The sequence below is a fragment of the Antrostomus carolinensis genome, unplaced genomic scaffold, assembly GCF_000700745.2.
Source record: "Antrostomus carolinensis isolate BGI_N321 unplaced genomic scaffold, ASM70074v2 scaffold6179, whole genome shotgun sequence".
Taxonomy (NCBI): domain Eukaryota; kingdom Metazoa; phylum Chordata; class Aves; order Caprimulgiformes; family Caprimulgidae; genus Antrostomus; species Antrostomus carolinensis.
Genome location: NW_010337753.1, coordinates 11,473 through 25,735, shown reverse-complemented (window position 1 = coordinate 25,735; position 14,263 = coordinate 11,473). Strand labels below are relative to the sequence as shown.

The window sequence follows — 14,263 nt, the reverse complement described above, 5'->3', positions numbered from 1 at the left end:
CAGCTAGCAGGTATTGCTCTACTATTTTTTTTTTTCAGGAGTTCAAATGATAATGAGCTTGCTTATATTTGGCTTTTATTTTTTTACTTGACGCTTACAGTTCATTTAATATTTTAAGAATTTCAGAATAAGTCTTGTGAAATGTTTCATACAGGCTGGATAGCAATAAACAATAGATAATGTGTAATACACTCCTTAAAAATATTAAAAATGCTAGACCTTTTAAGCATTACTAATGGGGCACTAAAAAAATCCAATCATTAGCTAAGAGTGCATTTTAACTTTGGTTGTAATGACATTATTCTACTTAAAATATTCTTGACAAAAGCAGAATATTATATCTTTCATTCTCTTTTCAGAACTGAGTCCTGATTTTTTTTTTTTTACATTATTTCTTATGTTTAACATTACATAACTGTGTGGAAATCTTTTAATAAAATAATGGTCACTACTCCTTAAAACTAATTATTTGAGGTGAAACTAAGGCTGAACCTAGTAGCACCATGTCTGGTGCCATTTAAGCTGTTTAACCACCAGATAAGGTTCCCTATTCTGAATAAATATGTTCAACAGGGGCACATATTACAGACCAGGCTCATTCTCCTGCTTGAGGACATAAAGATAAGAACAATTGCAATCATCCTCCAGTTGCCTTGCCTCGGAAAGATGTAGAAACTAGAAATTTTGCAGGAGAGAAATGCAGGATGGGTTACAGGTCTGGAGCACTCTTCATGAACATTGTTGATAAGCAGGGAGAAGGGACCTGGATGTTGATGAAAGCATTAAAGGAGTAAATAGGCCAGACAAGAAAAGGTTCAGTGTGGGTACCCTGTTGGTACCAGGATTGTCTTGAAGGGAAATATGAATCATTTCACAGGAGGGTTCATTTTAATGTGACTGACTTTTCTTGAGCCATACCACTATCTTCATATAGCTCTGAGACACAACATTTTCTTTTATACATCTCTGAGCTGACAAAGAAAAGCTGTAAGATCAAACATTAGAAAACAAAAGGTATGTGTTGCTATTAAAAAAAAAAAAGGACAACACTGTGATCTTGCCTGTGCACAATCTGTACACAACAGCAATGGGTCTATATTAATAATCTACAAGAAAAGCTGAAATTTCAAAATCTCTCAATAACCTGCAGATCAGCTTGTAGTACAGCCAGTCTGACTCATACTGAGTTCCAGATGTAAGGCTGACATACTTGCACTGGGATCTTCAGACTTCATCTACCTACATCTGTAGCAAAGACTTAGTTCCTCAGATCTACTTCTATTTTTTAATAATTGTATCCTGACAGTCTTTCTGTCAGTCTAAACAGTAAATCCCAGCTTAAGAATCCTTAGTGATCAACTTCCCAGAATACACCTAATTTTTTATTATTTTAACAGAAAATACTCTCCATATATGGTCACCTCCAATTCCTTTTTAAAATTCTTTCATTACTGCCGCTGCTTTCAGTCAAAGACATTTCATCCTGATTACACAAACAGTGTAACTTTAAACATGTTAACATGTGATAAGCTGTTCAAATACTTACCTATTGCTGTTTCTGGCATTGCGAACAGCGTCTTTTCTGTAGCAACTCGGAAATGTCCATGGACTGAGAGGCCAACTCCCTACGCATGGAACACAAGCAAAGGACACAGTTATAAAATTACTGGTAAAAATAACCATAACCATAATCCTATGTAACACACCTCTTGCTTTGCTCTACAATTAAATAATATTAGATTTACCACTGCACATCTCAACAAAATATTAAAAGGCCTTTTATGGTTCAAACATTAATAAAACATCATATTACCTTTATGATTTGGATGAAATAGCATTCTATGCTTTAAAAGATTGGTGAGTCATACAGAGATTAACTTAAAAAACCCATGAGTGACAGCAGCAACAGAAACGAGTGACCTCATTTTCTCCATTAGATTACTAAAGGAGTTGATATCCTTTTGCTAGTGTTACCACATCTATAATTTTTGCACATATTTCAAACCACCAACAATAAAAATGTCATTACTTTTGGAATATACATAATTGCACAAAGTTGTAATTCTAATACCCTTAAAAGAAACAATAATTAACTATTCTTATAATGTGATAATTACCTACTTTATCAATACAGAAGTATTTTAAGCAGGAAAAGCCTTCAGCATTATTGATTAAAATTCAGAGTATGTGGTTAGAAACTCACTTATTTAACCTAGGGACTTTTGTTCTCCAATTCAGAAAGAAAATTCAGAATTCAGATTTCTAAGTATCCAGCCCTCTTCTCTAGCAGTACTTCCTGATGAGACACTTCCCTCAAGAGCAGAAGAGATCCTGGTGTTGTCTATCACGTATTTTCTGATTTAGGCAGTGAGCAGCAGCAAGGCCCAATATATATTTTTTTTTCAGTTCACACAAAATTAATTTAATTTAGAGAAATGTTCAAGAGGCAAACCATCAAATTTAAAGAAAGACAAAATTACTAATATTTAGTAATAATATTTGAAGTAATCCAAGAATAACTGTATTCCTGGGACAACCACAACATATGAGTAAAGGAGTCGCGTTTCTCAAAGCTTATCTACATGATACATGTCAATAGAAATGAGTAGTAGATCCTCCCTGGAGACAAAACCCTCTACTGAATATTTTACAAGTTTCTTCATAGAAATATTTTGCTGTCTCCCTCTCCGCTGTTTCAGCTTACTTCCTTTCCTCACTGTTAAATTTCCCTTTGCTTAGTCTTCTTATCCATCCATTTTTTCTATTAAAACTATGGTATCTTAAATATAATTGTCCAAAAGAAGTGTCTAATGAAGATGTAATAGATTTTTAAGTAACATTTCTAATTGTTTAGATACTAGAAAAATGGCACTTCACCCAAATAAGGCTACAAGCCTTCACAATATTTCATACCTTCCATCAAAATCAGTGGGATTAATTGGGTGATATTTGCTTGGACTAGCATTATATATTTGATAGGCTTTTAAGGAGAGAGCAGAACATAATAGAACATGTTTTCATTTCACTTATTTACAGAGATCTTTGGGTGGGTTTTACATTAAAATTTTTAAAAGTTATCTCAGTTTAATAAAAATTACATCCATTTCCTCACACCAGTCTCATGCATTCTTCCCTGGCCTCTCCTACAGTTCTGCCCAGCAAGAAATTAATTGTCATTGCTTATTCCATTAAGGTGGTAGATGACAAAATTTGAAAATATCTTTAAGGTTTTTTTCTGTAAAGTTAGTATTTGCCAGTCTTTGGTTTTAATACAGATGTATGAAGTTTTTAAGATTCCAGTCTAAGTTCCTGAGAAATGGACACTGCAGGTAACTTGGCAATCGTACTTGACTTTATATCCAGAGACTCAGCCAAATCTATACACATGAAGTATTGCTGTTTCAAGGAGGCAAACGGGATTTGAGCAAATATCTGAATTCTACTTGCAGTGAGTACGATCTTATGTCTCATCCCTTATCTGTCCTTCAGCCCTTTCACTTGAGGACTGGTCAGAGGCTGCGGACCTCATGTGAGCAGCAGCAAGGGCAATGGCCCTGTACTTAGTTCTCTTGCAAATGCAAAGCTACATGTAAAGCTACATTCACTCCTAAAACAGCTCTAGAACTCTTAAGTGAAATGGAAATGTGACTTCATCACTTCCTACTTCTTTCAATATCGTAACAGCAAATCTTCAGTGCATTGGGTAAAGCCTTTCCTACAGCAGAAGAAAGCACAGTATGTCTGCTGTTATTTCTATGCATGTTCAGCAATGATTATGACCTTTTTATAAAGATAAGTTTTATACAGTTTTACAAAACTAAAAAAAAAAATAAATGCCCATTTTGCTCTTTCTAATGCTTAAATTATTTTTTTTCTAATCCCATATCTAAGAATACAAATATTATCTATCACAAAGCAATTTTTCTGGCTTATTTTCTAGCCAATCAGAAGTTTGCATAAGGACTCAAATTTTCAGCTTGAATATTAAGTAACAAAGAATAGAGTGTTAACTCTATGAAGAAACCTTCTCTTCCAAGCTTGTTCTTTTTTACAGTGATAAAAATAACTGTAGTTTTAATAATAAAAAGTTGAAAGACGTAATTTTATTTTGAAAGAAGTAATTAAATCAGATTTCACTTTCTCAAGTGCTTAAGCCATAATTGGATTTGTTTTCCAGATAGCCTTCAAGTTTAATAGTATAGAGCTTATTTTATATTTAAAAGACTAAAACTGTATTTTCTTCTTATCCTTTATAAAGAAAATGGTGCAAATATGCCCTTACTTCTTTGAAGATAATTTCTACATACTCCAACATTAAGATAAAATTAGGAGAGAAAAATGAGTAAATGCTTTGAGGGCACAAACCCCAGTAATTTATTAAACTGGTGATAATATGCTTTCCTGTGTTTATTTGCAACTTCCCAAATGGTTATTTTAACACATTAACTGCACATGTTTAACCTCCTCCATCTACTACAGTGGACAGATGCTTATTAGTTTATTAGTATCCTGAGTAAAGAACAAACTCAGAAGTCTAAATGCATTCCTCCTCCATTTTGGGATTTTGTCTTTTTTTTTATTCCTTTTTTAAATTTAACTGAAATCTTAAATAGCTGGAGTCCCACCTAGGAGGCCCTTCACACTATTAAAATATTTGCATTTAGGCTATGCTCACTTCACCAAATAGTACAAGCATTTATACATACAAGCCTTGATGCTATAAAGTCTTTATTAAAATACACTATATCCTGCACTGTCAGAGTTCTACCTTGCATCATCTTCCAACATATACTAAAGTTAATGTCCTCTTTCAGACTTTTCCAAGATAATGATTTCTATGATGAATTAGGCTTGGTTTTTAATCCAGATATAGTTTATCTTAATACTGGCATGAAACTTTTTTTGCCACTGTTTTTTCCACCCAATTGTTTGAATTTTGTAAAGGATACTTAAAGAATGAGACTATAAATTAAGGATTTAAGAAATTAACAAGCAATCAATTAAAACAATCTTTCTTTATGGTTTATATATGAATTAATCAAAACCATAGATAAGAGCAGAAATGGTGGTCTGACAATGTATTACTGGAGACAGACTGGCTATAATGGTGTTTGGTTACAAATTACAGATCTATTACTACATGGATATTAAGATATTAATCTTAAAAGCAGGGTGTTGCAACTCGACTATGAGACTCAGCGCACCTCCAGGAGGCACATAATAGTACAGGCAGTTTGGTCTGAATTTATCAACAAGCTTCTGAAAAAGCCAATACAGTATCCGAGTTTTACTTCCTATACACGTGATTCTCCTACTAATTACCATACTTCAAAAGTCATTATGTGACTGTATATAGAAAATTGTTCATTGATTGTATATAGAAAATTGTTCATTGCTTTTTCTCATGATGAATACAAAACCTTATTAAAAGTATTTTTCTAATGAAAAACAAGCTGCAAATTACTGATAGATGGAGAAATAGAATACAGCTATTATAAATTTTAAAAGCTAAGTTGTAGCCGGGAGGCTGTAGTAACTTAAATTGAGAATGACCCCGATTAGTAAATGACAGAACTCATCACATCTAGGGAAGTTATTAAGAAATTGAGGGCCACTACAACCACACAGAGCAAAGTAAACATGCCCTTCCTGAATGGCACACGTAAACATCTGTTCACATGCAGTAAAGCAGATCTGTGCCATAGCAAAGCCATAAATCACACTTGTCTATTTACAAAATAACCTGACTCAGACTGTAAAGAAATCACTGCCTAGGAAAGCATAAACAACAGAGTAAAAGAAACACAAACAGAAAAGGCCTTCAGGAATGTTGCTTGTATCGTCTTCACTAGGCTGATAAAGAATTTTTAGCTGTTCAAGGAACCAATTTTATGGTAATACCAATATCAATACTGTCCACAGTGAAAGTCCTGTTCCCATCCAATGATTACCCTCATTTTTAACTGCATGAGAATACAGTTTCTGCTAGAGCTAGAACCACAAAAGAAATGTGGCAATCCACGAACAAACTGAGCATAACACAACAAAGGGCAAATATATCTGAATACAGATGTGTTAAAATAGCCAAGGTGCAGCAAAAATGTTTTCAAAAGCATTAGCTGGCAAAGTAAGTGAGTGGAATTGATTCAGGAAGCAGCAGGAGCTTATAGTGATGCAAGATCAAAAATCACCGATGTAAGAGCATTACCCCTGCATCCAGACACAGCAAATCTTAACCTGAATCAAAGTTAATCTTCATTCATCATTAACGTTATGGACCACTCCAAAGAGTATAATCCATTTTTATCTGTAGACACTAACAGACAAGATGACTTAGTGAACTAGAGCAATGCAGCATAACAGATCAATCTAGACTAAGAATATCACTTTCTTTGGTTGATGACATATAAATCAACTTCATACAAGTATTTTTAAAATATCATTGCTTTTGTGAATTTTTCAATCATTTAGTGTAGTATTTTAAAACATAAAATATTAATGTAATATAATTTAAATATGAAATATTAATTTCCACATACTGATTATGTGTTAGAGATACTCAGTCCAAATTTTTACAGACATACAAAAGCACAATGAGCTGATTGGAGATAGACTATCTGTAATAATATCTGGTGTTTCAGTCTTGTTCTCCTGACCCCTAATTATTTAAACAAATTGATCCAACTACATTATTAGTAATCATTTATGTCAGGTTCTTCTTACAGTGAAATTTGGAAAAAAAAACCCCATACAGGCCATTCTGTGCACCAATGCTGCTACAATGAGTTTCCTTTATCAAAATAACTTAGACTGAACTTTTAAAAGCCCTGTTTTGATTTTTCTACTACCAGACAAAACTTATAAATGTTTTCAAACCGTCTTTATCAGGATAGTGTCATAGTTTAACCTGGCTGGCAGCCAAACACCACACAGCTGCTTGCTCACTCTTCCCCTGCCCCAGGGAATAGGGGAGGGAATTGGAGGGGTAAAGGTAAGGATACTCGTAGGTTGAGGTAAGAACAATTTAATAACTGAAATGAAATAAAACTTAAAATAATAATAATGATAATAATGATAATAATAATAATAATAGAATATACAAATGAGAGATGCACAGTGCAATTGCTCACCACCCGCTGACCAATGCCCAGCCTGTTCCCAGATAGCGATCCCCGAGGAGTGACAATCCCAAAACCGCAATCCCAGAAGAGAGAGCATTCCATTCAACCCTCATTTATACACTGAACATGACAGAATGTGATATGGAATATCCCACTGGCATATCCAAATGCCAATTTGAACCTGTCACTCTCCCCTCAGTTTCTTCTGTACCTGCAGACTAGCAAAACGTGGGAAGTTAGGAATCCTTGATTCCCTGCAAACTGTAAAATCATCAGTATGTAATTAATGTTCTTCTCACACCAAACCCCACACTGACTCCAAAACACAGCACTATTCTAACTACTGAGAGAAGAAAATTAGCTCTGTCCCGGCCAAAACCAGACAGGCAATTATCTGCAGTAGCCATATTTTTTACCCTGTGTAATCTGTAGGGACTGATCTGGTCTTCTGATGGTGAACACTATGTGATGTATGAACACCCATACTGGTGTTGCAATCCCACCTGGTGGACATGTGGCAGTTAAACACATGTCTCCACAGCAGGGATTGAGCACGTGAAGGTTCATGTCCTCCCTTTCCATGTGCATTGGATTCTTCAAGGTGAAAAGCAGCAGGTTGAAGAGTCTGGTCTCATGGTCCAGTCTGGCCTACAGACACTGCAGCTCAATAACCATTTTGCAAACAAAACCCGCTAATTCATTCTGTTTACTCAGAATGTTCTGAAATAACTTATTTCCAGAATTAAGAATGTTTTCCCTGTTTCTTTTTCACTACCATTAATTGCTTTCTAAGACTTGCATATAGTAAGCCTACAAAACTTCCTGGCATCAACAGTCAGCTATGTCTGTTAAAAAATAATCTTTTGTGTCAGAGGAAGCACAACTTTTTATGCACACAAGAAAGAAAAGAGATGATGTAAGAAGACTTAGATCTGAAAAGCCTATAGCAACAGTAATTAATTACTAGCAAGTTAAACTTTTTCTAGTGTTAAATTTGAAAGCATTCTTTTTTCCCCAATGTTTCCCTGTACACAACTGGTCATGTATGTTCAGAAAAAGATAGTGTGTTTTTTAATTATTTCTAAAATTCTGGAAGACAAGTTCTGTCCCTTTGTTCCTCTGTATCACTTAAAAATGTAGCTACTGCAAGAAATACATATGTCCAACTCACCACATCTTAATGTCTGTAGGGAGGGTAGGCAAGTGGGAGGGAACCCATTTCAGCAACTGAACTTCATTTAAACAGGGGCAAGTTATTTGGGAAGACAGGAGAAAAGTGAGGGGATTTTGTAATTATGTTCTAATTCTCTCTATACTTTTTAAAAGTATAAGACAGCTCAAAACTAACTTAAGGAGAAAATGAGCATTCCAGTTCTTCTGGAAATGAGAAAAAATAGCAGACATATGAAAAGAATGGAGAAGCAAGCAAAGATAATACTCTTCAGAACTTTTTTTTCTTGATCTGTAATAAAGAGAAGGACAGGGAAATAATGAGATAACTCTCAATATGAGACTAGGCATGCACATGAAGGCCTAGAATTAGAGAAAAATAGTGAAACTTTTAGCAAGAAAGAATCTGGTGTTAAATGGAAAGAATAAATCTGTGCAGAAGCCTGCAAAAATCTCTGTAATGGCAGTCAACAGTGCAGGGGTAGGAAAGCTTTCCCTGAAGCCAAAATAAAGCCTCCTTTAAACATACACAAGTATCAGAAAAAAATAATAAACTAGAAAGTACAGCTTAAAACTTCAATTTTAGTCTCAGAATATACAAGTGATGTTTGCTCTATGATGTGATCTATATGTCATTATGTTGCTTAGGAAGGCAAACACTTACTCTGTAATTCTAAAATACTAAGTGCAGTGAGATTGTATAATACCAACATCTGTACAGTGTATGTTCAGGAAGCCTGCCTTTCTTTTTTGGGTGTAACATAGTGGCATTTGTTCCTTTTCATATTGTACATTAAACAACTAAGTCATTGTAGGTTCAGGAGGAGGAGGGGAGAGGAGTTTTACTTACTGTACCAGTACTGACCCATAATTTTAAATACTTGTTTTCAAGACAGTGCTTTATGATAAGCCCTTTGGGGAATAAAATCACATGCAAATTGTCGAACATTCCGTGGTTATTTTTTGTTGATGTCCAGAGCTGCTGATGTGATAGTCCGATTAGCTACAAAATGAAGTGCCCCATTTGTCCCCAGGATCAAACGCTGCAGCTTAGCGGGCAGACCAACGTGCCAGATGGTAACTACACTGTAATATCAGCAAAAAGCGAACCCTTCCTTAGTATTGCCCCAGCTCTGTTTTCAACATCCTATATTACAAAAGCTAAGTGGTACACGAGTCAATCTCACAAAGATTTGTTTGCAAGGACAACAAATAACTACTTGCAAAATCTGTATTCTATTTGACAGTAAAAGCTGCCTTCAGCTTTGAAGCACTGGCAACAAAACAGGCCACAAGCTTCTACGTGCTGTACACATGCCTGAGTTTCCAGAGGGAGGGAGAGAAGTGGAAAGCAGATTATCTAGGTTTAGTATGACAATTACTTTTACTTCAGGGCAGATTTTAGAGCATAAACTAAAACAAAACCAAAGATGTTCACATTTCAGAGCATGATGACTGACAAGAGGCATGACATATTTATAAAAAGGAAGAAAAAGAAGAATCAGGAGAAGTTCCAAGAAGCACTGACATTTCTAAGTTCCAGTTTCCTAGCTATAAAAAAGGGTTAAAGGGGTAATAATGTCCATTACAGTACAGAAGACCTCTGCTATGTAAAATAATAATTTTTAATGAACTTTTATATGCTGCAGTTAGTCAACCAATGTGTATATATTTACATTAATAACTAATAAGCAGAATTTCTATAGTATGCAATAAAATTTGCACCACATGTTAAACAACAAATGAATAGCTGTTTGTTCTGTGAGCAATACCCACCTGTGCACTTCATGAATGCACATTCCTCTAACTAAAAATTGTATCACAAGTGGGCAAAAAATGTGAGATTTTACCAATATGGTTAATTCTAGTGTTTCCTCATTTTTGAATGTTAGCCTCAAATGCTGCTATCTACACCTGTGTATAAAAACTACAGGCACACAACTTATATGAATACATCCTAAAAGCAAATAATAAAAAACAAACAGACGGAAAGACATATTACAATGTGGAAGAAAACGGGGAGCTGCCCCTTCTCCATTGTATTTTACATTCCCGAGGAGTATCAGAAGACACTTCGCTTAAACATTTCTGTAGCGGCTGCAGCTACTGCAGTCTATAATATTTGTCTGGCTTCTTTTTCTGCAGATTTTCTATTAACAGCTCATAGTTCAAGTGAGATCATGATGAAATAAAGCAGTTGGTTGTCTTTAACACTTCCCACCTTCCTCTTTCAGGCTTCAGTCACTTCAGCTAAACATATTGAAATGCCAATATTCAATAGTTTACAAGATTTTAACTTCAGTTTTAGATACAGGCTCCCAACTTTTGTTTAAATACTTTTTATGGAAAAGAGCAGGCAAACATCATGTGTTGTGTTCACAATGGCTTTGTTTCTCTAGTCTGCAAGAGAAGACAGCAATGCCAGGTCAGTTGCTCAGAAGGAAAGGCTCTGTCTGTGTAGATGTCCACACCCACAAATGGCAGAGAGAGCAAAAGCAGACCCTTCTTTTCTACTTTTACATCACTGAGAACTGGTTTTGGTAGTGGGAGATTCAGGCTGTGGACCACTGAATCTATGAGATGTTCCTTCCTTTTCCTCCTCCCACCTACTGGAGCAGTCCAGCTAGTTGTAACTCAGAGGCTAACTCATGAAGCCTGGGAATAAAGAATTTTATTTGTATTTTTTTTATCTGCAGCAGTAAGAAAGCTGTGTTTTTCCTTATGCTGCTTTGGTCCTCACTACAAAACATCAGGCAAACAAAAAAACAGGTAATTTCATTTTACAAATATGTAATTTAAATTCAACACTGATGTTCACTTTTTAAACTGTATTTCAGAAGAAACAAGGAAAAGAAGTTGCAGATGTATGCCAGAAATTTTACATATATGTTGGTAGTGAGAGGAACATTTCTGAAGAGTTAGAGCCACATAATCTGAATAATAATGGGAGAGGACAACAGCAGCTATTGTTCAACTCCAGCTCTTTTGAGTACTGGAATTCTATTGTCTAAAATGTATAACATACAGGTGGCTTACAGCATCCCTACCAATTTACTTGATAAGAAGTATTAATGTGATAAGAACTTCTGACCAAATCCTGCTAAAGTGTAAGTTTAGATGTTTATAACTATACTGGTAGAATCCCATGGTACCTGTAACAAACAACATTGTTCAAGAAAACATCATATTAATTTAGCTGTTGGAAAGTGTTCACTGTAAATTACATTTTTAGGCTCAGTAAACTCTCATAAACTTGCACTGAATATCTAAGTCCTCATTTTCTTTGATGAATGTGGTCCAGATCCAGCACAGCACTCATATATAGGCAGTATCTTACATAAGGTAATATGCAGACATGCTAATAAATAACATATTAAGTAAACAAAATACTGGCTGAATATCTTCCTCTTGGTAACATTTCAATTTAAGTGGTTTAGAAAAATGCAAGACGCAGATGATATTTTGAATATTGAATTGGAAAACTTTTTAATTACTTTTTTCTAGTAAAATAAGCATGAGAAAAAAAATGTTACAGCTTGAATTATATGCAAGCAGTGCAAAGTGTAAAAATACTCCTAAAAATTTACTTCACCCCCCTTATAAGAAATTCCTTTAACTTGGGAACTGGCCTTATTTTCACATAATTCTTATTTCTGTGATTGAGAATGACTTCTATTAGAAAGACCAATTCCTGAAAAAAGATTACAATTTCATATGATAACTTTGGAGCAAACTCCTCCACAGCTTTCAGCTATTTATTGCATCAAGAACCTCAACAGCTATGAAATAAGCTAATATTATTTTTTGCCATACAAGGCAACCATGGGAAGTAGGCCAATTCCTACTGTGACATGCTAACATGCATTTTTTGGCAGTAAACATCCCTAAATACACACAAAAGCACAGGGGACTAATATTTTTTTAAAAAACTATTTTCAAAAAATAGTTTTTAAAATTTACTTTAAAATTTACTAGCAATTGATTTCACTAGCACTTGCAGTTAATCCAGTATTTTGCATGTCAGGCATTTACTTTCACCTACTGAAGAACTTCGCTAGCAAGAAAAATTACAGATCTGATGTAAAACTCTATCAAGTCTTTTCCCCATAGGTCTCCAAACATTATTATGAAGAGTTAAAACTGGAAATACACAAAGCATTACTGAACAAACTTTTATAATGATAAAACATATTCAGAATGTTGTGAGGTAAAATGTCACAAATGTGGCAGGCTAAAATTGAAATAAAACACTGAAAACTCCTTCCAGGAAATTATTAATGATTTTTTTGACAAGTCTTTATTGATTAAAGCAGAGGAAAAGCTTCAACCAGAGAAGTGTTCCACTTTCTCCTGAAGAGGGTTAAAATGTCATCCTTCCCCAAAAGTCAAATTCTTCTTACACCTCAAAAAGTCAAATTCTTCTTGTAAGACAAATGGACTTTACAAGATGCAACAGAGAATGATTACAGAGGAAAGATGCAAACTTCAACTAAGCAAACTTCTGCCTTAAAGACTTACAAATCAGGTCTGAGATCTGATTTACAAGGAAAGATTCCTCTAACAATGTCAGCCTCTGGATTTTTTTGCTGAAAATGAAGTGGCACTAATATGAAAAAGAAGTAAAGTTAAATATTAGGTACTCGGTTCACTCTTCTACTGCAACATAAAAAGACGCAGTAATTCTGAATCTGTGGTCTAGAAAAGAAGCACAGTTAGATGATGCACGATAGAAGGAATGTTTCCCCATACACAGCATAGTTTCCTCTCATAAACAAATGAGGGAAACGTAGCCTAGATGGTATCACTATGACATGCAGGGTACAATCACCTGAAAATGTATTAAGAGTTACCAGAAGTCTGCAACCAGACTCAGAGGGCACCCTAGCTGAGGTCATACAGAAGCAAATCATTAATGAAGTTTTATTTGATATTTTCATCATCTGCTTGGATGATGAAATACCAAGGATTTCTATAATTTACAGATTACTTTTTGGAAAGGCAAACACTTTGAAGGGCAAGATCAGAATTCAAAACCATCTCACTTTGGAGGTCAGATAGAAACTAATGAAATGAAAAGAACTACACTTAAGAAAGCAAAATCAAATTCAGAGATTACAAGTATGTTTTCTATGGAACAAATGCCTAGACACTTTTCAGGGACTTATAGCAATCATGAACTTAATACAAATAATAATGCAATGCTGTTACAAAAATAACTACTTAAGGTATCACCAGGGTCTCTACCAGCAGGCACCAAAGGGCTGAAGTGTACCTGCTCAGCCTAGATTCAATACACCTGGGAAGCCTAATCAGATTGAGGCAGTAGAGGTATATAAGGCAATGCCAGCTGATATGCCACTTAGGTTTCTTGAACGAGGAAATGAGGGGGGAGTTTTATGAATTTAATTTTTTTTTTTTCTTTGTAGTCTTTGAGGAAAAGCTTAGCTTCAGAAGATTGACTGTGACAAGTTCTGTTCAAGGAAGAAGATTTAAAAATTGGTAAAAGGTAAGCAATAAATGTACTGTGATGGAAGTTTATGTTATGCATGGAGGAAAGAGGTAAGAGTAATAGCTTTAATAATAACTAGACGTGTTGGCCTCCTAGCACCTAAAAGGCTGCTATTTACATGAGCTATTTGTGACAGAATGTCTCTGTTATATATATGGGGGATAATTATTCTGCTCTACTTGGTGCTGATGAGTCCTCCAGCTGAAATATTGTCTGGTCTCTGGTAATGAACTGTAAAGTACACAAACTGAAGAGATTCCAGAGGATTGCAAGAAGACCAAGAGACTTAATCTGTAGTAAAGGCTGAATAACTGTCCTTATCCCTATTAAAGGGAGATGGCTGGGAGCAAGGATGCAAGTATCTCAAAATGTTCTTAGAGACCTATGACTAAGACAGGAATATATTGATTTACACATACTAAGGACTTAAATTAGACACTAGGGCATCTTAACTTGAAAGAAT

At 35.0% G+C, this 14,263-nt stretch overlaps 1 protein-coding gene across 1 annotated transcript in view; it reads right to left on the bottom strand.

Moving 5' to 3' along the window:
* The window catches only part of HIBCH (3-hydroxyisobutyryl-CoA hydrolase), a gene marked incomplete at its 5' end in the record, with an annotated part of 44,085 nt that overhangs the window by 19,215 nt on the left and 10,607 nt on the right, over window positions 1–14,263 (bottom strand). The window contains one exon of the mRNA XM_010175279.1: window positions 1,547–1,625. Coding sequence (XP_010173581.1) covers window positions 1,547–1,625 — 79 coding nt within the window. The remainder of the gene's footprint in view (window positions 1–1,546; window positions 1,626–14,263) is intronic.